A 25,800-nucleotide genomic window follows, 5' to 3' on the forward strand; every position below is an offset into this window, starting at 1 on the left:
AGGTTTTGCCACAGGGCACTATGTTGCCAAGTGCATCTCAACAAAAGGACCAACACTGTATTAAAAAGCAATTAAAAAAATCAATTCCAGTAGAAAAATAATTTAATAAAGGGATAAGTTTCAAGAAAATATCTGTGTAGTAACAACATTTTAAGTAAAATGTCCACAAAAATATACATGTCTAGTGTGATCATACATAAGTTTTCCAGCAAGTCCTGTTTTAAACTTGGTTCGCCCATCTAAGTTTCCATCTAGGAAAAACCTTCACTGCTACCCGATTTCCCGGGATATATCAGTTTGCACAAACAGAGTGATACGAGAAATGTTTTCTAAGTGACTTTAGGCTCACACAAATAAACTTCAGAGTTGGTAACAGTCCAGAAGAGATCAGGTTATACCATACCATGAAAATAAAGAGAATACAAGGAAAGCAAAAGTCAGGTGCCTCAGGGACACCGCCAGGCATAAACATCAGCCCTACAATATGCACCACACAACACTGACACAGCTGGAAAAGGAGGGGGATGAAGGAAAAATAGGCAAGAGAAAGGGGAAAATCCCAGGAGAAGGAATCACTGAACTGCTAGAGGAAGGCGCTATAGAGAGGCCAGGGAAAAGCACACACGAGACTAACGGACTTCCAGAAACCAGACAGTGTTGTAACAGAAGATAAGCTAATTGCAGGAATATGAACAGGAATCGGTGGAGAAAGTTTATTTCTTATTTTTCCAAATGGCTACTGAGCTGCAGAAATAACACATCTGTCCCAAAGTCCCTCACCAATAGTGCTAACTCAGCTGAACAGCTCCAAAACTGATGCACTTCCAGCAGACAAAAATCCGGTTACAGAAAATTAAGGATGCAGGAGTACAGGAGGAAAAAAAGAGAACACATTCCACCGGCAGAGGACAGGAACAAAACAGGGAAGAGGAGATGCCAAACAAGAGATGCCAGTTCTGTCAAAGGGAGATGTACACTGCAACGAAAAAATACAACAGAACAAAAGTCCATCCCATGGAAAGAAAATGGAAAACTGCTAAAGAAATAAAAAGACACACATTTTCCAAAAGATTTTTTGTTTTATAATCAAATTTTTGGGTTTTTTTTTACATGGACAACTAAAACACACCAATACTTTGTGCGAAAAATAGTTTTAAATAAACTTTGCTCGTTCTTTGTACATTCTGATATACATATGTAACAAGGTTTATGGCACTGTAACCAGGATCAAAATCATATAAAGGAACAAAATAATTGCTCTCATTTATCCTTTCTGAACCAAGCCGCTGCCATTGCACTAGTAGACTTCAAAAATTATTAGTAGGCAGCCAACAGTATGTGGTTTGAACACTCAAAACAAACCCCAAATTATTATTGCACAAGAAGCCAGTGAAGGCATATGGCATAGAATGATCAAAGTCCCCTTACTGTTAAAACCTTACACCCCAAAATAGAAAAATAGAACTGGAACATGAAACACGCCAAATAAACCTCTCTTTATTTTGTCTTTAGGTTGAGTCAGGAGTGTGAAAAGTGCCTTGCAGACTTTTGAAGCTGCTCCAATTTCCTTTGCATCGGTGAGCATTTTGCTAGGTTATCTTTAGCAAAGCCTTTGCAGAACGAAGGCCCTTCTGTTTCAGGGAGGGGTTTTATTTCTGCTCTGTTTTGGCTGTTTGTGTTTCGTCTTCAACTTAGGTTTCTTCAGTCTATGAACCTGCACAGACTACTTAGCCATAAACTCTACAAGTAGCTGGAGAGAAGGGAAAAATAAAAAGGGGGGGGGGAAGCCCAGTATTTCTTCTTCATCTTGTTTTGATTTTAAAAAGTACTCCTTTTGCTCCAAAACCTCCCTGCTCTGCCAGCATCTGGGAAGGAAATCACAACAGCATCCCAAACACGGCAAAGTTCTTGGATCTCTAAAAACCTTTCCTTACAAAAAAAAAAGGTTTTTATTCACAAAAAGTTTGCCACAAAACCCCCCTTTGAAAGCTAAAAAGAAAAACCCACCTCCCACCCATCACTGCCCCCAATCAGGTGAAGAATAGGTTAAGCCCCTTCCTTGACTGCATCCTCGCCATCACACCACAGTCTCTACGCCGATCAGCTTTGGTGTGAGGATGCGCGGTGTGACACCATTGTTTAGGTCTTCTTCAAACTCCAGTAACTGCCCCATAAAGTTAAGATTTGGGGAAATGATTGGTCGTTTGCCTTTCACAAATTTATAGGCATCCGTCATGGTCATGCGTGTGTGCTTCATTAAGTACGCGATAACAATGGTGGCAGAGCGGGAGACACCGGCCTGGCAGTGGATGAGGAGACCTTTTCCACACTGATGAGCTTCCTCTGGAAATGAGAAAGACAGGAGAAAGTAAGATGTCTGCCAGCTTCTAAGTGAGGAAAAAGCTCAGTGCAATTAAGAGTAACTTAATGTGAAAAGTCCCTGTATTTGTTTGATTACAAGCACAGCACTGGCCCCTTCTCCTCCAGTCCATCTTCCTTTGAGGCTTCAGAGTTATTGTACATGAAACACTGGAAGTCCTCATGTACCCTTTTATCTCTTTATTAGGCAAACTGCACATTGAGAGACACTGCTGAGCTGACAGGGAACATGAGCAGCTTGACATAGTTCAAAGCCTACGATGCGTCAGCTCAGGCTCAATCTCCACCTCTGTCACAATGCCACTGCGTTACTTGGGCACTACCTTTTCAAAAACCAGGTATTTTCAGATTCAGTTCCTAACGATACCTGTTTCAAAGCCCTGTTGTTCTTTGAGTCTTTTGCAAAGCTACTCTCGAAGCAGCTTCAGTGGGGCACTCTACTGTGGTGTCTCTGCAAAAGCAGGAGCTGGCTACACACAATCATGCTATTCACCATGATACATCACTTAGAGGTATGCAACCTGGGCAGGATAAGGGAGGACAGAGCCCCTGGAATCATGTGCTAATAGAACACAAGAAGGAGGAGAGTTACTACCACACCATCCTCATCTTCCACAGCTTGCTTTTGGTATCTCCCACAGGATGTGACACTTCAATCTATTTGTTCTGTTTTAACCTGCAGGAGAAGCATGAATTTCGTTTGCAAGTTCTGGCATGAACCCAACCCCACCAAGACTATGGTTCATCCTGAACCCCACATGCTCAACCTGTATTGCGAAAGCATAAATGAAGCCAACTTCCCTCTAGGGAGTTTTGCCAGTTACTTTTTCAGAAAGCTGAAACTCTCTAACGCATTTTGACACACTTTCCCAAAGAGTTTTTGATGATTTCACTTCCTATGGCTTTAGTTCGAGCTAAACCTGGGTTTGGTTGTGGTTGTTTCAAGACATATTTAAAGAAACATAGGCCAAGGATGTGCAGTTTAAACATTTCCAAATCTTCTCAAATGCAATTTAAAGCTTACCCCGAGGAAGGGAAAGCTTTGACTAGTTACTTCCCCAGCTGGCTCAATCTGCTATGGAAGAAAACTCTCAGTGGAGAAATATTTGTTTATTAAGAACACAGACAGACCCTCAAGCTGTAATTATTAAAATGGAAAGTAAAATGGGTTTTGGAACACTTTCCAAACCTTTACAGAGCAAGGCTGCTTTCTCTGCCCTTGGTAAGGTCATAAGCCAAACTCTATCTTCTAGTGGTTTCAAGAGCTCTAACCCTGCAGTTCATAGGATCCCAAAAGGACCTCCACAGAGCTTTAGAATTTCTTTATGTAAGCTTAGCCTATTGCACCTCCCCATCTTGTTGAATTCAAAGTTTAAGGTTTTACTGGATTTCTTTACCCACCTTTTCTTCCCAAAGGATCAAAGTGAGGTTCCCTCTCCCCTGCCCTCAGAGAGGGCTTCTCTTCATCCAAAAAGGGCTGTTCACCTTCCCACGCACATAGCAATCAGCAGTTTGGGGAGCTGACAGCACTAGGGTTGTGTTAGGAACACTAGGAAGATTTGCTTTTATGTAGAGATCCTTTGGTCCTCTACACTGTATAGGACAAGCCCAAGGGCTCCTGATAGAAGCTCTCAGTGGTAAGACTCAAGCTTTAGTGCTGCACTCCATCTGAGCTGCAGTGTCAGCAGTGATCTGCCTTGTCACCTTTAATGAAGTAGCATGGCTACAGACTGCGTGCATCGGCGCACAGTGAGCCCCTGCCAACCCAACCTCAGAAATACGGCAAGCTGTCTGCTTGAGACCAGAGAGCCCATGCCAAGGCATATGGCAGGGGCAGATGGGCTCAGAAGAATATGCTGAGCTTGGACATCCTGCCCTGGGACCTAGTCCCACAGCTGGGGCACAATCCTTGCTGAGCCCAACAGCACAAACAGGCTTGAGTTTCAGGAGCACTGTAACTACGTGCTGACCCAAGTGCCACAAACACAGGGCAAGGCATAAAACAGCTCTGCACTCACTTCAGCATGGGGTCAGCTAAGGACCTAAGCTGTGATACAGCACAGAGGCACACTCCCTTAGTTTAGTCCTCCAACATCAAGCCTGAAGTATTGGTAAAGAGGTTAGCGAAGCCTCAGCACAAGGAAGTAAAATTATGTACCAGGGCATATATATCTCCCCAGCTCATATATTTCAGAAAACCTCTCAGGACACATATTTGTGCTGGGGAAGCACAAGTGGACATTGATTATACTGCAAAAGCTGTGCCTACAAAGACTTAGAGAGGGACAAGGGAAGGTCCCCAAAAGCTTTCAGTATCACGAGCTCATGTCCTCACTGACCAACCTTGCTTAAAGAGGCCACCTGGCTTTAGCCTAGATGACCAAACAGAGATGAATGAAACCCCTAAAGTTGGAGAGAGTTGTGCTGTGTGGATTGCAGTGAGGTTCAGAGCAACACGGGTAACGCTGCTGTGTCATTTCTTCAGCAACCTCCCCAATTTGCTATGGACTCATGAGTTCTGTGGTGAACCCTCTTACACAGCCTACACATCACAATCCACTCACACACTCTGAAGTCATAAATCTAATGGTAGAACAAGTGAAGTGTGAAAGTTTGTCAGTGTTTTCATGTAATAAGTTAGGAAAGACTCAGCCATCATTAAGAACAGTCACTGTGAAAAACTGGCTGGAAGCCACTGTTGGAACTAGGAATGCAAAGGAATAACGAAAAGGGGATGACAAATGTGTCAGTTTTCTGGTGTTTCCTGAATTTGGCAGCCTGGAGGCAGGCATCACTATTGATGATGTACCCCCAGACTACTTAACTGGATATGCCAGAGGTGAGAAGAAGGAGAAACATAAGGTGCTGCTCAGCATTTCTGACAACCTAACCAAAAGCAAATCTGGCCTCACAGAGCCTTCAGGGTAGTCAGCAAAGCACGAAATTCACTCTAGATCCTTACAACAGGTAAAAAAAGAAATCACCAAGAGTATTTCCAGTGAAGGGTAATTACCAATGAACTCGAAAGCCTCTTCAAAATACTGCCTGAGATTCTGCTTGTTGCTGTCAGTGGCCGGGAGCCGCTTGTAGTTGAACATGCCTTTCTCGTAGTGGTACAGGGGCAGGTGGGTGGTCACATTGATTACGTAGCCGATGTTCATCCTCTGCATCTTCTCCAAGTCCTGAGCATCGTGCTCGTTTCCGAGGAAGAGGAAGGGCAGGATGGGGGTGAGCTCAGCATTCTCGATGTCCGGCGTGGTGGGGATGGACTGAGGTAGCGTGGGGGGCACGGCGGATGCACCGACCCCGCCTCCCCCCTCTGGGCACTCTTGGAGCTGGAGGGAGTTGTCGCAGAGGTTTTCGTGGTTCTGCCTGAAACCGCTGAGTCCTCCTGGGGAGAGAGACCAAGCAGATATGTTGGTTACACACCCGAGGTCAGCGGCACTTTGGAGACACCTTTCTTCAGAGCAAAGGACGGGAGCTGGCACTATTGTCCCTACCACCACTGTCATGATGACTGCTCAGAGCATGGCTGCTGGCAATGAGGGCACCATGAATCACATTGGCACACATGAATCACATGGCACACATTGTTCTCCCCGCCATGAGGCTGATGATGCCAAGGAAGAGGCAAACACATCTTTGTGCAACATCAGACAGGACCTGGGGGAATGGTTTTAAGCTGACAGAGGGGAGATTTAGGTTAGACAGAGATTTAGGTTAAGCACTCTTCATCAGGGACTATAGCGATAGGACAAGGGGTGATGGGTTTAAACCGAAACAGGGGAAGATCAGGTTAGATATAAGGAAGAAGTTCTTTACCGTGAGGGTGATTAGGCACTGGCACAGGGTGTCCAAAGAAGTGGTGAATGCTCCGTCCCTGGCAGTGTTCAAGGCCAGGTTGGACAGAGCCTTGGGTGACATGGTCTAGTGTGAGGTGTTCCTGCCCATAGTAGAGGGTTGGAACTGGATGATCTTAAGGTCCTTTCCAACCCAAACCATTCTATGCCTCTACAATCAGTGTGCTAAGGCTGCCTCACCTATGAACCTGTGGGAGAGGCAAGGGGACAGGACAAAAGACATTTTTTCAAGAAGGAAATAATCAAAACCACAAGCAAACAGGCTAGCATCACACCAAAGCAGCACAATGAGCCAGCTGGGACAGGCTTTTAGCTTTCCCTGTCCATAGCAGACCTGCCTGCCAGGAGCAGCCCTGCAGGGCATTCTCAAATGGGGTTGGAACTAGATGGTCCTTTATAACCCAAACCCATTCTGTGATTCTATGATAGGTGGGCACAGCTCACACTGGCATCGCTCCAGGGAACAGCACATAAGCATTTGTGCAGGAGAACAAAAGAAAACCTCTTCTCCTAACCCAACAGCACCTGAGGTGCTCACTTCACATGTGGTAAACAGCTCTCCTTTTTCTGCTCTGGTTGCCCAAAAATATCTAGCAAGAGTTATTTTTAGGACATTAATACGGATTGGGAAACGGATCTGAGCAGGAAGGGAGAAGTTGCTTTACTCTTTTGGCTCGTGCTTCCCTGGCTCTATTGCACATCTTGCTGTCTTTTTTCAGCAGTATTTCACCAGCCTTCCTTTTGCCAGCTCGGCAGAGCTGGAACACCAGGACCAGACCTTCTTTCTACACCTCATTCTGCGATTACATCAGGCTCCCCACCTGCCCGGTTCCCATAGCGATCGCACAGAGCACACAATGACATCAGCTGGCATGACATCAGCTCTTTGAGCACAAACAATACAAGAAGAACCACTCTGTGTTAAGGCCTTTTTGGTAGGAGGAGAGTTCCTGGGAGCCGCTGATGTAATGCTAACAGGTGGCTCCTCCAGCAAAAAAAAGGCGGAAAGAGGAGCAATGCAGTGATATATCCATCCCCCCTCCCTCCTCGCCCACGAAAGTGCACGTTTCTGCTGTACCAGGATACTTGGAGTCCTGCACCGCATCGGGACGGGCCAAGTGTTCAAACTGAATTGCACTTTGTTAAACGCAAGCCAAAAAAACGCAACCCAGGAGGGGGGAGAGCTACACTGAAGTTACTCGAAAGAGCTACACTAGCCAAAATAAATGTGAATGTCACCATCCCAATGTTATTTTAAAGTAAATAAATAAAGGGTTATTTGTCTTTTCCAGGCTCTTTCACAGTGATTTAGCAAAGGGATATTTTAAAACAGAGGAAGACTTGCTGTCTCAAGGACTCCAACTCAGACACAGCAAAAGGCTTTGATGTCTATGTTTTGAGTGCTGCATCTCACTGTGTCCACACACCTGCCCATAAGGTGGGCATCTCAGTGCTCTGTGCAGTACTCAACGGGCACCAGGCACCCAGGCTAAGTTACAACCAAGCCCCTTTAACACTGCTGCTCTTCACACGCTGTTTGTAACTCACTGTCCCAGAAATCCTCGAATTGCCCACAAAATGCAGAGTGCTTCCCCCACCTTAAAAGCATGCTTCTCTTCAGCTGTTCCGGCTGTTTACAAGACACAGAGCAAACACATCTACTTTAAAGATCTGTACTCACAAAGTCGTTACAACAGGGGAGAAGACAGAGAGACGAGTAAGGATGAGAATCTGAGCTCCACTGCCAACTGCACCAACCGTTTTTGATGGGGTCTGAAAAGTCTTCTTAGTCCACTCAAGAAAACAAACAAGTCTATGGTCTGAAGATGCCTGAGGTCTCACCCAAACCAACAGCTCCAGCCTAGAGCCTGCGCTACAGACTAAACCTAACCCACATCCATCCTTCTGCATGTGCAAGCAATCCATTCAGCTTAAATACTGTGCTTTAGACAGCCACCAGAGCATGACAGGATTCCCAAGAAAACCCCTGAAAAATAAGCTGCTTTAGTGAAACGAGAGACAATACTCACTTTCCACCTCTTCAGCATCCTTCTAGGAGTAAGTGGCCACAGACAGAGGTACGATCCCACTGGTTCATCACTCGGGTGTGGGCACACTAGTGGTGTAGCAGACACCATCCTGTTTCACCAGCTGCCTTGTAAGATACAACAGAGCTAGGGAGTCCAGACCAAGCTCTTTCCTCACCACCTATGTCCTCCCTTCAGGGCCTCTGCCTGCCCTGTTGGCCAGAAGACACCATTACTCCTGTTACCAACATTTCCTCAGTGTGAGCTTTGGTCCAGTATATGAGAATACGGAGAGAGGACGAGACCATTACATCGTGCAGAGTCAGTTCAAGCACTTTTTAAAGTACCATACCCAAGCAGCTCTCAGCATGTCCCTGGAACAACACATTACTGGGAAGATGATTGCTAACCTGAGCCAGCTCAGGCACATGAGAAAGGGAGGACTGGACAAGAATACTGGTACCCAGTGAGAGGATACAGCAAGATACAGTCACAGGGAAGCTGAACTCTAAAGCCAACAGCAGGATCTTAGCTTGGACCTGAACCGCCATACGAGTCATGCAGGTCCCAAACCAGGATCCAGACATCTCATGAGTGCCATTCCCTTAATCCACTCTTGCCATGCTCACCACACACACAACCTTTGCTCCTAGCTGTAAATACAATGCACAGGGTAATCAAGTGCATCTGTATTCCCTTGTCAAGAACCTCCTATTTTGGCATTTAAAAGTCTTCATGCAGTAGAGGAGAGGAGGTGGGTGGGAAGAGGCTATAGCTGGAGAGGAGGCCAACACGTAGCTGCTGCAAGGCTGGTCTAAGAGTCAATTCACTGAACTCAACAAGGACCAAAACATATCACTGCTATCGACAGCAACTCCAGATTACAAGGAAGCTCAAGACAGACATTGAGTTGCTGGAGTGGGTCCAGAGAAGGGCAACAAAGCTGGTGAAGGGCACAGCGCACAAGTGTGATGAGGAACCGCTGAGGAACGTGGGGACCCTTAGCGACATGGTTTAGTGGTGGACCTGGCAGTACTGGGGTAGAGGTTGGGCTTGATGATCTTAAAGGCCTTTTCCAACCCAGCTGATTCTACGATGCAGAGACTCCACTCTGTTGTAACAGAAGCTGCTTCATGGTTGAAGTTGCTCAAGCCTTCCCAAACCAGGGACATGAAAGAAGCATTACAGGGGTCTGTAACAAGGAGTGTGGAGAAGCACAACCTAGTAAAAGCCTCCAACTTACACAGAAGTAAGCTAGGCTTTAAAAGCAGTTTTTTAGCTGCTATTTGCATCTGCAAGTTTTGAGGTCTTGGACAATCCAAATCTACTGTCACTTGCTGTTCTGGCAGGGCAGGATGCATCATACACAGGCAGCATAAGCAGAGAGGCAATATAATATACCCACCAGGAAAGAACATTAGCATACATAGCAGTACAGTTTGAGCACCAGCCATGAAACCTAGATTCAGCTCTGTAGCCACCTTCAGTGATAAAACAACTAGATAAGCTGCCAATGTCCACTTCTACAGAATGTCATGCTTTAAACATACCACACAGCTTTAATAATCAAAGAACAGCAAAAAGGCTGATGTCCAGGCCAGTTTGACACAGCCCACACATGGATGCAGGTTAACATCGAGTGCTTTTGTGCACACTCTGCTGCAAAACAGCTGCTGGGCAGGCTTTCAAGTGGAGGCTGAACCTACTCAAATCCTAATGAAGATGGACATGCAAGGATGCCCAGCACTCTGGGGAACTCAAGGTATTTGTTCCATAAGGAAATGACTCAATGAAGCAGGACACTTCATGTGGCAGACGGCTTTGCCTATGCAGCAAAACACAGCAGAAGACTGAGAGCTCTTGCTTGCCACTAATGTGAAACAGATATTTTTGCAGTTCTTCTAGCATCCTGCCCTGCCAAAGCAGCAAGTGACAGCAGACTTTGGGTTGTCCGAGACCTCAAAACTTGTAGGAAGTTTCAAGTCAGCACTGCACATGCTCCAGCTATTCACACTTGTTTGTTAAAGCTCTTTGCAGCCATCTGCCCATAAATATCTCTCAATGCTCCTCAAAACCCCCTGCTGAACAGCACCAGGGCAGCAGCTGGGCACAGATCTCCCAGCTCCAAAGCCACCCAGGAGCCCAGGGCTCATATCAGCGCTACAAGGCCAGGTGAGCAGATGAACAGGAGCCAAAGCAGCTCTGAACAAACAGAACACGACAAGCAGCATGGTGCTTGCACAAAAAACGTGCCAAACATGGTGTCTGTCATCTGCCGTCAGAAAGAGGGCAAACAGGATGCAGAACTGACACAAAAAGTATGGCAGGAACTAGGCAACCAGCTTTTACAAGGAACCATGACCTTTGAAGAAAGCAAGAACAACAACCCTTACCTATACAGGTATTACAGAAGTGCGTTGTTTTTTTTGTTGTTGTTGTGATTTTTTTTCCTTGTTTTTATTAGAATATTGAGAATTACAGTACAAGGAGTACAGTACCACCTGCCTCTCCTCTGTATCTTCTTTGGCACCTCTTTCAACCATCACTGCTGCTCTGTGGCGGTGTGACTACAAGCAAATAGGATGTGGGTTTACAGTATATTTTGGTAGATCTGCAATATGTTTCCTACCTAGAAACAGGCTCTAACCCCACAATAAAGGGAGTAAGTGACCTTGTTCCCCTCTGTGAGAGTGCTCTAGTGAGGCAGTTACCATGCAATAATACCCTCACCATAAAGCAATACCTTTGCATTACCTCATCGGCACGGCCACGCTTTGTTCCGAGCGTGGCAGGTACTGGGTGTTCCCACTACAATTGCAAACAGGAACATATTTTTAATACATGACAGGCTGCAGATGTGGGATCCACATTTAGACAGAACACGTGGTCCCGGGAGACAAATAGACCTTTTATACCGCTTTCAAAGCTGTCCAGGCGCATTTCTGGATCCACTCATCCTCGATTACAATACCACAAAGCCAGCTGGAAAAAAATAAAACCAACACACACACATATGCACATGCGCAGCAAGAGCAGAAATTGCAGGATGCTGTGAAGCATCAGCAGAAGAGATGTTTGGTCTGTAACTTCCCTTCCTCTTGCACTGCCGGGGTCCCACAGGAGGAGCAGCAGAGAATTCAGGATACTGGGGTTCTGGCCACCAAAAACTTCACTCAGGAAAAGCCAAGGGTTAAAAGACCCACTAGGCATGAACCCTGTCAGTACCAATAGCAAACTGAGCCCCTAAGGCTGTGTTGGAGTGTTTAAGGTCGACATGTTACAGTGAGCATTTGGGGGGACGGAGTTATCAGACAATTGGTGCATATCTGTTTAAGATGACGCTTTCAATTTGTGCAAGTACAGCCTGTTCCTTTAAACCTGTGACCTCATTTATTTACATTACTGCAGAAAAGCACTGCCAGAAGCAACAGCTGATGACAGTCTCATGTATTTTTCCACTAAGACAACAATTAAACTGCTCCTGTGTTATTAATGAACAGATGACTTTGTGTCAAGTTGATTCAAAGTGCAGGATGCCTCGAGATTAAGCAAACATGACTCCAGCATGTAAAAATAGAGGCTAGGTACTGCCCACGTGCTTTGCCCACCAAGGTGCTGTGCCTTCCCTTAACCTGGCAGGACAGTACAGGGCCTGCAGGCACACTCCTGCTGTGCCATTATCAATGCCCAGAGGTCCTGCTGCAGGGTGGCACGCTGATGCTGAGCCACCACTGCTTTAATGCCAGCATTCGGGCTGCTCCTGTACTATGGGCAAGGGAAAGTAGAACCAAGTGAGATGCACTTACCTCTGAACACCGTGTTTGCTTATCTTTTTTCCTTACTGTCTCATATTCCCCTTTGCCTCGGGCTACAGTCTCCACCAGCTTCAGCAGGTAGGCAGCATTGCTTTCCTTGTGCTGACCTTCACACAGCACGTTTATGGAGGGTGAGGCTGGCTGAGCTTATTTGGAGGCAATGACTTGTCCCAGGTCACACATCTATGGTAGGAGCACTTTCCCATGCAAGGTGAAGCAGTGAGCTCCAGCACAGGGATGTCCCAAGGGACACTGCTCCCTTCCAATATGGGCAGGCTTGAAGTACCACCACTTGCTTCCTTCCACCAAGGGAAAAGGAGCTGTACAGGCTGAAGCAGCATTCACCCAATATACACCAAATCCACTCCCAGGATATGGGGCATCCACCCAGACCACCTCTTCATACCACTGAACAACACAGCCATGTCTGCAGAAGTTTGTGGCTCTGCACAACAAACCCTGTATCTCAGCCAAACCAGACTCCTTATCACCTTATGTCCAACAACACCAGATAACATGGAAAGAGTAAAAGCAGAAGAAAAGCACCTAATACTCCCTCTTGAGCAGGGGTAGGACTACTGGGTACTAGGCAGGGAAAGGCATGGAGATAGTGAGGCTGTACCCACAGAGCACAAGAGACAAGACCACCTTTCAGTGAAGCACCTTCCCACTGCTGTTGCTGACAACCACCTTAGGACGGTTCACAGTGCACACTGGAGATCATCCTGTGCCCATCCTGAGGTACCGAAAGAAGAGATGCTCAAATTCCCTGAACAACCCAAGACAGCTTCTTTCCTTGTTCAAGCAGGGCTTTGCTTTCCACACCTCTTCTAAAGCAACGGGGTTTATCCAAGCAGCTCGCTGTAGGAGTGTTTCTGCCCTCCAAGGCAGATGTCCTTCTCACCACAGCTGCCGCTGAGCAGCGCTCAGGGCTTGCCCACACCAAGCTCTGCATGGTTGAAAATGTTGTATTTGGCCCATACAATGGGAAGCTGAGCTGAGAAGGGCAACTTCCTTCTGTCAATAGAGGTGGGGACCTATCAGGCAACACTCACCCAGGTGACATCAGGAGTTGCTCCTTTGATTTCAAGGAAATTGTGGTTTGGTGGTTCTTGTTTGCTTGGATTTAGAACACTGGAAGGAGATTTATGAGAGGTTAAGCCCACAGCAGAAGGAAGCCCATCCTCTGCAGTACAAGGAGACCACAGTGACACCAAGACTGCTTTACACATTACCTTTCCCACTGCTAAAGAAAGGGGGCAGAGGGAGGAAGGACAAAAATAAAATCCATCCTTCTACAACATAAACCTCCATGCTTTCTTCAACAACACACATTACACCCATTTCCACAATCAAAGGCATAACTGAAGGTTCTTCTTCTTCTATTGCTCCTAGCAAGTAAAACAGGTCTGACTTCCTGGTTCTATGACCGTATTCCTCACCTGTCTGAGGGAGGTTTAAAGACCCTGCACAGGGTTTCCTTCCCTGCTGCCCACACAGCATTCAGCATCAGCCTTGCCACAAAAGATTAAGCTTTAAACAAACATAAAGAAGTAAAAGTAAACATAGCTCACAAAGAACAGCTTCTACCTCGACACACTCAATCTAATCTAGGCTCTCCCTCTAATCAAGTTGCCAACGGCACTTCAAAAACATGCAAAACCCTGCATTCTACAGAACGTGCAAGGTCAGTCTTTTTTCCATATGGGAACTATCCCGAGAGCTTGGTTTGTACACCAATTCTGCCCTAGAGGAGTTACAAGCACACCCCTGACACAACTGCTTTGAGGTCCCTGCAGAAGTCAAGAGCGTGACGCCGGATAAAGAAGCAAGGTTTCTCCTCAGCACTGAGGCACACGTCCATGCATTTGCATGCTGTCTCTGATGCTCATACCCCCTGTCACAACACACCCTCTCCTGTTGGCCTTTACAGCCCCTTCCCCTGTCAGGCTGTGCCAGAGATGCTGGCTCTACATCAGCTCCCAACCCTTCACTCTTCTTCCTCAGAGGACCACCACATCATCCAAATTAGTTCCAGTTAGAAATAAATAATATTTACTTTTTTGTTTCCCAAACCTGCCACTAAGGAACACTTCCTGAGATCCATTTCTACTTTTGCGCCTTAAACTTAAGTTTTTCCTCAGATCCTAAGTTTTGGACCCATACAAATCACACACGTCCCTTCCCTAGGTTACTCACCAGTTTTCCCAAGAGATGCCACCACCTTCTGGACTACTCACCAGCCTCCAGAAGCTGCTGTGAATACTTCTGGACCACATTTGTGAGTTCAAGACAGCGGTTCTAGCCTGTAACTGGAAATTCCCCTATGCTGAGTCTGCCCATTTGAAAGGAAAGGAAAAATAACACCAAAAATATATTCACAGGAAAATAAAACACACGTCAGCATCCTTCAGAGTGCTGCGTTATCACTGGGGAGCAAGTCAGGAAGGTCAAAGGAGAAGGCCCGCTCTCAATTTTGGTACAAGGATTAAGCTATACAAGAATGTAATTAGGAACACGACAAAAAACCCCACATCCCAAACACACTGTGGTGACAATTTTGCAGCCACAGACAAGGACTGGACTTGCCTTCCCTGGAGGGCAAGCGTTTATAGCAGAAACTCAAAATTAGACACGTTACAACTTCTCATAGCAAAAGTATGCATTCCCATGGGGATGTAGGCTAACATGAAGTCCAATTAAATAATCACTGGAAATGTCAGCATAAACCCTGAAGGAATACATACTTCTACTGTGAAATGCTCCCACTGGAAACCATATTAACAAAAAGGTCATCAAGAAATGCTACAGCTATGTACAAAGGAGCCGGGGAAGCGAGGGGGAGGGGACAGAAACTATTTTAATGCTATAAAGATACTACAGATGGTCTTACATTGAGAGAGAGCTACAGGTCTGCTTTCAGACAGAGGCAGAGCAGACCAGATCTGCCCAAGACACCAGTTTTGTTTTGTTTTTAAATCTATTCCCAGTTCTCTCCCTGCCCATCACCACGCGCATCCCTCAAGCAGCTGGAGACAGCCAATAGCCAGTGCGGTGCAAAGAGCTTTGGCTCAGCATATCCAAGGAGGAAGGATGGTCCCAGTAGCATGTCAGACATGTGTAATCCTGGACGTGTAGGACTGGACGTTTCTGTTTAATTCACATGTTTTAGAGAACACTGACATTTTCATGGCTCAGCCATCCATTTATTCATTTTACCCTTTTAAGGGCAACCTCTTCAGGACACATTACCATTGTTTCTGACAACAAAGAGCAGGCTGCTTTCATTCTCCTGAAGATGAACACAGGCTCTTTCCCGGTCTAAACTGCTGCCCCTCTACAAGAGAAACGCCAGCAACATTTGCATTAGTATGAAAGGAAAATAGGGTGCTGATATACCACACCAGCGTTTGAGAGTGCCATCCATTCCTGATGGATCTATGCTTTTTAAAATGAAAAGTTCCTATCTTTTTGGCTAGAAATAGTAACAGTATCTGGCTCTGATATGACCCTTTCCAGCAAGGTATTTCAGAGTACATGAAGAAAACCCAGAGAAAATAAAGGGCGCTGTCTTCACATAGCAGCAAATTACTGGAACTAGCATGGTGCCAGCCAACCCCCACACTGACAGACTTCAGGACCAACCCTGCCAGAACTTAAACCCCAATTCTAATGGTCAGGGAGGAAAGACCCTAAAAATCCCCCAGGGCAAGAGAGAGTTGACCCAGTTTGCACCCACATACTCCAGAGTCAAGTGAAGAAGAGACACATTTACAGAATCCAGAGCTAAATAACAATCAAACAAGTAATCTGTTCAGCCAGATTAAAAGCAGCCCAGGTCTCCTTGCCTCCACAGGCAAGTTAACACTAATGTTTCCTAGGAAGCATAAAAACCCTGCTATCCTTCAACAGCAATGCCGTGCTGCCTTGAGGACTAACACAAACACTTATGAACCTAAGACTGATGTCATGTTAAACGATCACATTAAATGGTTTTGTACTTAAAACATGCCAGCAAATTCTAAGTGGCAGCAAAAGGTTTGTTTTTAGTTTCCACTCCCATTATTTTAGCAAAGACCAAGCAGAATCAGAGCCCATCACCAACACTGTACATGTTAACTGCTCTAACAACAGCTTTTCCTTTAAAACATTGTTGGTCAACTGCTTACATAAGGCTTAATATCACACTTTGGTGTAATAAACCTAAGACAACCAATTCAACTGCTATGACAGAAGCTTGCAAGTTATCTTCTAGTTCCCAAATCTCTTTAAGCCATTGTCAAAAAATATATATGTATGATAATTTATGTGTGTACAAGGAGTAACATTCGTTCTCTTTATCACCCTTAGCTAGAAGCAGTTCTCTGTTTCAGTGAGTCAAGTGGGAATTAACCCAGGCACGCTGTACACTTTTTAAAGCTAGATCATAGTAACAGTTGCAGCCAACATGTTCACATCACTTTATTATTATTCTCTGAATTTATGTTTCCCAATTTCCTTCTTCAAATCCATCATCTTGGAAGCACAGTAATGCACATGTACAAAGCAGCATAGAATCATAGTATGGGTTAGAAGGGACCTTCATGACAACAGGGACCAAGTGGTACCAAAACCTACAAGGTCCCAGTTGCTCCCCCCAGACTTGCTGGCTCAGGTCTCTCTGCACACACTCCCCCCTGGGACATGCTCTATAGGGCATCTCTAAAAACAACTGCCAGGAGATCATAAACATGTGCCCCTTCTAGACCTTGATCTCTTCACTGGCAGTGTAGAGCTTTCCTTCAGAACAGAGATAGCCTGCTCACCCAAGAAGACACAGATAAGAAAATAAACCTTAAAAGAACAAAAACCACCTAGAGGCAAAAATCAGAGCCTGCAGTTTATCACTGTAGCAAAAAGGGAAAAGAAAGGAGTGCTCCTAAGTCTGTCTTCCACTTTCTGCAACAGGCAGTTGTGTTGCTCCCAGGGAACACGGTGATGGTGGATGAACCTGGGTCAACCACACTTCACACTGATGGCAACAAGAGAGATAAGCTCAGTGTAACAAACAGTGCAAAGGACAGAAAAAGAAAACCCAGACGGATTAAAATAACTTACCCATGGCCTCACAGCAAGTCTGCTGTGTGTGCTGTCACAGAGCAGGAGAATAACCACTGCATAGCCTTGGCCAGAGTTCCCCTGGCCCCAAGACTGCGCTGCTATCTAGGCACAGTTATCCCTCTAGACGGATTACCCCCTTTCTCCGCCACATGGGAGACACGCTTACTTCTCCCATCTCCCCCTCTTCTCCTTCCAAGACCTAAAATGCTGCTGTACAGTTCCAGAACCACCTTCTGGAGGGACACATGCTCCTGGGGAACCAACAACTCCCAGAGCAGGGGAGGACACATCAAAACCAACTTCCAGTGGGCAGATATGCTTCCGGACAGGAGGATGCCTTAATCACAGAGACTAAGTAACTGAAGCAAAGACCTTCCTCTAGCAAAAAGTCACAAGGCAGTACAGGAAAAAGAACTACAAAACCCCAGCTTACTTGGTGATAACGAGAACGTTAACAAGAGTTTAAGTTTTACAGTGCAGAGGTGTTCAAAAAGCACTGAAGACAGGTTCAGGTGAGCCCCTAGAAACAAAGCTCCAGCCCAACAACTGCTCACGACAATTCAGCCTTGTGATTGCTGTAGCCAGTGCTCTCCCAGGCCCACCAGACTTCCCAATAAGGCTAAGGACCACACATAATCTTATCTCACATGCAAAGGGACGATGCATTAGCTCATCTTCATGGATTCCCGTAGTCTATTTCTTTAAACAGTGTGACTTCCATCACCCTGCAAGCCTATACTGAATACTTGAGACATATTTCCCTCCTGGTTAGCTGCTAAACCTGCAAAACAGACAGATGTTAAAACTGTGTACATGCCGCACCTATTTATGGCATTTCTTCACTTCAGAGTTGCTTGAATAAATAAAACCCTAATTATAATGTGGCTTTCCACACAGTAAACAGTCATAGCCTAAAGTCAAGCGGCTGATCCCCACTTCAAATGCATCGTAAAGCCAAGGTAATCTCACTACAAACTTTTGTGCTCCTAAGCACAGTAAGAACATCGGCTGCTGCTTTGGAAGGCAAACAACTCACATCCACGTCTAGGCAAACAGGTCCATCTGCATTAGCTAACACCCAGTTTCCACTCAAACCTCAAATACAGCTTTCTCTATCACCCTGAGCCTCCCAAAAAGGCTGTGCTCCCCTTAAGAATAAAAAGCCAGAAGACACACCAGCAAGCAACGCTATAAAGATTTTACTAGCAAAGTGTCTCACCCCCAGCAGGCATGCACGTGAGGCATCCAGCTAATTAAAATCCCAACACCTACCTATCTGGAAAATTGCAGGGAATGTCCCTCCAGTTTGAACAGAACTGGGGTCAGATTTTTCTTTACAAGCCTCAGAGAGATTTGCCTAATGTAACAGTTTGTTTCTTGACTCTTTGCTTGCTTTCCAAGGGTATGAGAAGCTGAAGAGCTTAAAAAAACCCACAACCAAACACCAAAACAAGCCTCTTTCCTGTTCCTTTTCTTCCAAGGCAGTGTCATTGCCCTCTTCCCCCCCCGAGGACAGTTCGAAAGTGACAGGCACTCTGGAAGCCAGCACTCCCAACTCTCAGATGCCATCATCTGGGAGGAAATGCCACATTTTCCATTCTGTTACTGTTGAATAGGCAAAGTTTAGAGGTACACTCCCCTGCAGAAGCATCCCTTCAAAATACAGAAAAGCCTGTGGTCTACAATCACAGTATTGCTCCAGTTTATCTACATGCAAAAGGTGCAGACATACACAACTGATTTTCAAGTGTTACAACCAATGCAATTATCTATTCCAATGGAGAAAGATACTTTTTTAAGCTCTAGCAACCAGAGCCTGAAAAGTGAAGGTGAAATCTCAGCCTTAATAGAGCCAGCAGAAGTTTTTTCCCCAGTGACTGATGGGGCCAGATTTCCTCTGCAGCGCACGGGGAACGCGCTTTAGTTTGAAGCACATTGGACGCTTCACACGCATTACTTAACACTTAAAAATACACACTTCCCTATTAGAACCATGACCTAATAATTATTCAGTGGAGAACTCTGGTGGAAATAGGCACCAGGCACGTGTTTTGTTGGTCAGCTGGATTTGTTGACCATTGCGTCAAGTTCTAGTCGCCAATACACTTGTGCACTGTCATCCAGTTAGGGCTTAAAGTAACACTAACACCGTTAAGTTATCCAATTACAATCATAATTAATGATTGCCTTTGCAACAGATTATAACCAGGTCAGGTACTTCGGAAGGCAGTATTTTGCATGAACATGGGACAACATAAGCCAGGTACCTATTCCTTTTACAGCTGTCTCAATCTCTTTATAGTTGTTCCAACTTGTGATATGCAACTTTGGTGTGGTAAGAGATCTGAAGCTATTCTTAGACCGTGGCAGAAAGCACGAAGTGGTTTGCTGGCAGGTCTTATACTCTCTGCTGTAATGAGAGCAAGTCACTTCATTTATTTCCCTGTGAGATGAGCTATGAGAAGACTGAAAGCCAGAGCATAAGTGAGCTCCTGAGACCCAGAACAAGAATAGAGAAGCAGCCAGTTGTTATCACCATCAGCCGGTTGCTCCCTACCCCCTTGCAGCAGTCTAGCCATTGGTTTAAAGCACATGGCAGGGGGGAAATGGATTATTTGCCTAATTGCAATTTGCACCTCTGCTTTTGAATTTGCTGTTTCCCTGCAGTCAAATACAGAAGCCTTTAAAAACTAACCACAAGACTTCAGCAGGTCCACAAGGCTCCTCTGCTGATGGGGCTCGGAGGCAGAGGAGGACGGGCAGGATGAAGACAATACCACGACACCAGCCAGGGAAACAAAGGCAAATCCTCTTGTGCTAAAAGCCGTTGAAATGCATGGGCACAGATGCTTCAGCTTTTCATTTGTTTCATTTGCAGATTCTATTTAACTTGGAAAACAGAGATGCTCAACTACAAACCTACGCATTTCATTCTAGGAAAAATACTACTTTTCATCTGAATGCAAATGGATTTCCCACTTCCTACTTTTAAATCCAGTGGCAAACTCAAGTACACAAACCCCCAAGGCTCCAGCCCACTTTTGCTACGAGCTGGGGTGCTCAGGGAAGGCAGAGACACCTCACCATTGGGTTTGCAGAAAGGAAATGGACACAACTCCTCTGAGGAGAGCCAGGGCTGCATCGCCATGCTCTGCCTCCCCAAATTCAGCAACAGCTTTGCTATTGGCCTCGGGCAGAAGGGATGCTGGGCTCACATCACTGGTTTTTTAACTCCTCTCCTTCCCTAAAAAGGAAAAAGCACCCACAAAAAGGGAGGCCTCTAAGCTTCATGCAATACCATGGTCTTGTATGAAGGTGTGTGGGTACCGGGGAAAACTTGCCTTCTTCCTGTTTTGTATCCAAACAGACTGAGGAGCAGCAGCTTCGGCCTTGACAGCTTAGCCTGCTGCAGCCCATTTAGCAGCACTGTGAAATAGATGTTTGTTTCTTCGTGTATTTAAATAGGGGGTTTATGCTTGCTTCAAGTGCTATTGGCTGTGAACAAAGAAATGAGCAAATCTTTGCTTCTAAGGAGCTTAAATCAGAATTACGGAAATATTTTATTTATGACAAAAAAAGCACTCCATGATAAAGGAAACAGCCAGAGACACACAGGATAGGAAGGGAGGAACACAGGTCTTAAAATACCCCCATACCACAGCATACATAAAACCCCAATGTTCTCTTTTCACAGTGCTAGTTTATATACTGGTCTACTACATTAAAAATAAATCAGGCCACCTCTCTTTAACTTGAGCCTAGTAAGGTGCCCCATACATACATTTATCTGTAGATCACAGCCTGGCCTTTGGAAGCAGCGCAGGGTTTCTCTGCTGCTTAAAAAGACACAGGCACCCAAACCCAAAATGCACATGGGGCCACATCGCTCCCCTCAGCATGCTGTAACTCAACCCTTGGCTTTGTCGATCGGATTCACCCCAAACGGCAACGGGGCTGACAGGCAGCACCAAACATGGAGAAGGTGGCACCGGATCAGGGGGACATAAACTTGGACAGGCAGGCTAGCAACCAGTGTTTGCAAACACAACACAGGGGGGGATCAGATGGGCTGGCAATAAATTAGGACCAGATTGCAGTGAGTGAGAGAAAGCGCTGGAAATAACAGAAGCAAAGAGGGCTCCCCAGCTACCCCCAGCTTCATTTCGGAGGCTGAACCCAGGCGTGTGCTGAAGCATGATGGAAAAAACCCTATCTGACAAGTGAAACCAAACAATGAGCACTTCCAGCACTGCTCCTCAGCTTGGAAACTTCACCACAGCCTTCCTAAATGCTGCTCTGTACTGCGCTCAATTCCATCCAACCTCAGAGGGAGCCCCGCTCCAAAAGAGGGGAGGAGGGTTAAGGTGACAGGGATGCTATTCTCTCCATGCTTCCAGAGATGAAGCCTGCTCTGACCCAGCCAAGAACTAAATCCAAAAAGCAAAGGGTTTGGTTGTATTCTCATCCGTATGTGTCAGCAGAACAGTTTGGGGAAGGGATTCCTGCTAAGCAGGTCTTTGAGGCAGATCCTAACATTTCTCAGGGTTGAAAACCAAAAAGGGCCCAAGCAATCCCGCAAGGACTCTGTTAAACCCAGTGGTGGGTGGTGGGAGAAGGGGCTGCCCACAGCCTGCCTACAGGCCCAACAGCAATGTTCTGCCCAACAACAGCTCTGCAGCTCCATCTCAGCCAGGATCTGACTTTAGGAAATAACTGACAGTTTGAGGTCTACACAAGTTCCAGTGTTTTCAGAGAAACACAGGAAAAACACCTTCAGAAACTCACTTTTCTAAGGATAGGAAGGTTCACAGACTACAACCATACACCTGGTGGCAAAGGCTGTACAACAGAATGATTATCACCAGAAATGCAGGACTTCAGCGGTAACCTCACACTGCAAAGAACCTCCTCTCCCTCTTTTATGGATGAAGGGCACCATCATGACTCAATAAGAGCATACTGGGAACTCCTAACAATTATTAAAGCAAGCCCAGAATCAAAATATACTTACTGGGAGCAAAGATAAAGCTCAGTGCAATTTTAAGCTTCCACAAGATACACACAGAGGAGTATCTCACAGGACCCTTAGCGCCTATAAAGCTATGAGAAATGGGGATCAAGTATCAGCCTGATCAATTCTCTTGCCACATAGTGCAGCCTGGAACAGAAAAACTGAGTGAATTAAATACAGTAAGAGCTGGAAAGAGAGAAAGAGCTCAATCAACAAATCATAGAATCACAGATTGGTTTGGGTTGGAAGGGACCTTAACCTCCCATAGTTTTCCAGTGCCACAGCCAGTCTCTGCCAACCACGCACGCCTCTGAATGGCATAAACACCCAGGGGAAAAGAGACTCAATCTAGAGGGCAGCATTGTTATAAACAGGAGCTACAGAATAAAGTGAAAAAGGGGAAGTGTCTTTGGATGCTGCCTGAATGGGCTTGTTTCCCCCAGAGCATTAAAGGACAGACCAAACACCACATTAAAACAGGAGTCTCTACAGGAAAAGACATATACGCACACATAAGTGTACACACAACACTTTCAGATCACTTTTTAGATGAATTATCTCTCTCTGTCCATTATTCTGACCCCATACCACCAAAACAAGACTTGAGTATTCCCCAGGTTTTGCTGACTGGTCCATGATGCAATGCCTCAGACCAAGTGGCTTCCTGACTCCTTCCTCCTCCCTTCTACTACTCTCCCACTGTTCATCTCCAGCACCTATGAGTCCAGTTTTATATGGACTAAAATAAGGTTGCTAAGTAAAGGTCAGTCTGACAAGCTAAAAGAGAAATATACCCTCCTGGACCTCTGCCCCTTGGGTTATAAATACTCAGAGCAAACATGGGGGGGGGGAATTCTTTGTCTGCACAGACAGACACCAGGAAGCACGTTTCCTCCTCCTTTCAGCTCCCACCCCCTCTGCTACTCAAGGACAACTGAGAAAAGCAAGTATCTCCCTGCTACTGGCTCCATGATTTATCCATTGGTGGCTCGAGGCATGCAGGCCTTTCTAGAGGTAAACACAAGCTTTCAAAGCTCAACCATCAGCAAGGCTAACACCAGAAGACACGCACTGCAAAGGGAACCACTACAGGTGGGCAAAGAGGAAGATTACCTTTTAGGACTAGGGGTTCCTTGCCTTCTCGCTTGAGTGACTCCAGCACTATGTGGAGTGGCTGGGAAGGCATTACTCTGCTTGGCTCATTGGTATTCTCATCATAGACTATGATTTCTTTGGAAAAGATCCTCTTGAAGGAGTCCTTGCCTTCCCGGCAGGAGATCAAGTCCAAGACGGTGATCTTGCCCTGCTGAAGCCTTCTCCGGCTGATCTTGTCAGAACAGTTAATATGGACAGCCCCTTGAATGTGGCTCTTATTATACTCCATGAATGGCCTGCAGTCAATGATGACAGGCCCTTGGCTCTGCTGGTGGCTCTTGCTGCATTTGGTCATCTTCTTCGCCAGGTCGTTGGGGTAAATGATTTTGATGCTAGCGAGTTGTTTGGTGGAGCCCGAGACCGGGCTCCCCACGCTGCCCAGCGGGCTCAAGCTGCCAGCGTTCTCATTGCTGTTGACCATTTGGTTGGCAGGGCAGGCAGTGGAGGCTCCGGCGCTGCTGGTGCTCGCTTGAGTTTGGGCCTGAGCGTCCTTGTCGTACGTTGCCACAGTGCAGCAGCTGGCACTGCTGCATCCACAACTCAGGGAGCGTGCAGAGCCGTTAGATGAGGGCATATACGTGAGATTAGCAGTCTTTAGGGACACGACAGCTGTGCCGAGCAGACTGGAGTGGCTCTCACTGGCAGAAGAGGCAGATTCAAGATAGCTAGAGTCTAAACAAAGGTTGAGATCCTGAGGTCTCACTGGCCTTGAAAGTGCCACTACTACCCTGTCGTCTAAAGGAGATGGAGGCATGAGGAGGCTGAGCACTAGCAAGTTAAGAAGAACTCAAGATCACCCTGAAAAAGAGAAAAGGGAGGGGGAATGGGAAGAAGAAAAAGGTGATGAAAGCAGATCATGAAATCACATAAGCCCTCATATACAGCAACTTACTTTACCAACACCCCTCATCCGCAGGTAACAACCGACCAACCCCTCTGACAGTTACCAGCTCACAGCAGTTACCAAAACCCTTTTTCCAATCCTACAGCAAATACTTGAGCTATCTGTATGCATGCACATGGCATGCAGAATACACACTCCTAAGCCTGGGCTGTGCAGCTACACCCAGGAGGAGGCATTTGTCTACATGCAAATGGTGCTGAGCTATTCTGAAACCCCAGGCTGCAAGCAAGGCATGCAACTGATAATGACAGAGAGGCACGTTCTCTTGTTCCCCCGCTTACTGCAAGGGAAGCAACCACAGGGCTGACTCTACAACTGGGAGAAACGCATAGGAATGGAATGTGTCAGTGGTGATATGCAAATTTTCCACCAAGGTGGAATAAAACTAGCTGGTGAATAAGTTGTCAGAGTCGGTTACAAACTTGAAAACATAGAGCTAAACAAAAAACACCCAGGAGAAAACGGGAAATTTAGGTTCTGGAGTTCTTTACAGAAAGTAAAGCTTCCATCCCCCTGTTAGGGGTTAATCCAGCCTCAGTTAAGCCCCCAGCTCCAGGAAGGCTGTTCTCCATCAGTCCCAGAGAAACTCGTTCCCTCCTCCCCAGCACATCTCACAGCTTCTAGAAAGAGGGGTTCCCTGCGCCCCAGCAAGGTCACAGCCTGCCCAACCTTTAATAAGAGACAGCACACGGGATTAAAACCCCCTTTTCCACCCGGGCAGGAAGCAGGACGGCAAGAGCCACACAACCCAAGAAAGCCCAGGCACTGTCGCCCCTTCTCCGGCAACTTTTGGAGCAGCGGCGGCTCCCGCTGGAAAACATCCCAGCACCAACTTCCCGAACTCCGCCAAATCCCCAACAGCGGGCGGACACTGGCCCGCTCCCCATCCAGCCCCGCTGATACGGGGCACGGAGACACCCCATCCTGCCCAGCAACACCCCGTAGCGGGGCGGCCCCGAAGCAACCTCCGCTCTCGGGGCAGCGAGAGACGCCGCGATCGGCGAGCTGCGGAGGGAGCTTCGAGGAGCCGAGCGGGGAGGTTTCCCATCCCGTTTTCCACGCCACCGCCGAAAGCCTCTCGGGGCACTGATAGAACCACTGCAGGCGCACAGAGCCCGGGGACAGCGTTTACCGCAGGCAAAACGTGTTCCATCGACCGCCTTCGAAGCAGGGCAGGGAGAGCAAAGCCCTTGCCCCCGGAGTGCTGGGCACTGCGGGACAGAGGACTGTCGTCCCCCCCCCAGCCCCACAATAAGCACTTTGGTGCTGTACAAGTGGTGTCACATCAAGGAGGTTGCTGTTCAGAGGCTTTTCTGAGCCATCCTCTAGCAAAAACAAGCTTACACAGATACTTTCGATAGAAAACGACTTCCACAAATAAGCCTGCGCAAGACATTTTAAGTACAGAACAATTAACCTCCCTGCACAGCAGCTCTAAGTCATGGGATGGGTAGCAGACGCCTCTTACATGCAGCTCAGGGCTGGCCAGGTCTGTAGGTCTCCACCTGCCTGACTTCTCCATTGTACAGATGGATGCAGTTGCTCCGTG

At 46.5% G+C, this 25,800-nt stretch overlaps 1 protein-coding gene across 1 annotated transcript; it reads right to left on the bottom strand.

Annotated features, from left to right (window-relative positions):
• Window positions 1-84: 84 nt before the first annotated feature.
• DUSP10 (dual specificity phosphatase 10) lies at window positions 85-24,605 on the bottom strand. The gene is made up of 3 exons (XM_057398781.1): window positions 23,306-24,605; window positions 5,393-5,770; window positions 85-2,343 (listed from the first exon to the last, which is right to left on the bottom strand). Exons 1-3 carry the CDS (start codon window positions 24,099-24,101, stop codon window positions 2,078-2,080), a joined length of 1,440 nt encoding a protein of 479 aa, XP_057254764.1. The 5' UTR covers window positions 24,102-24,605; the 3' UTR covers window positions 85-2,077.
• Between the last annotated feature and the right edge of the window lie 1,195 nt (window positions 24,606-25,800).

Source organism: Pezoporus wallicus, unplaced genomic scaffold (assembly GCF_028554395.1).
Source record: "Pezoporus wallicus isolate ANWC-B61680 ecotype Strahan unplaced genomic scaffold, APGP_CSIRO_Pwel_v1 contig_5231, whole genome shotgun sequence".
In the NCBI taxonomy this organism is placed as follows: domain Eukaryota; kingdom Metazoa; phylum Chordata; class Aves; order Psittaciformes; family Psittacidae; genus Pezoporus; species Pezoporus wallicus.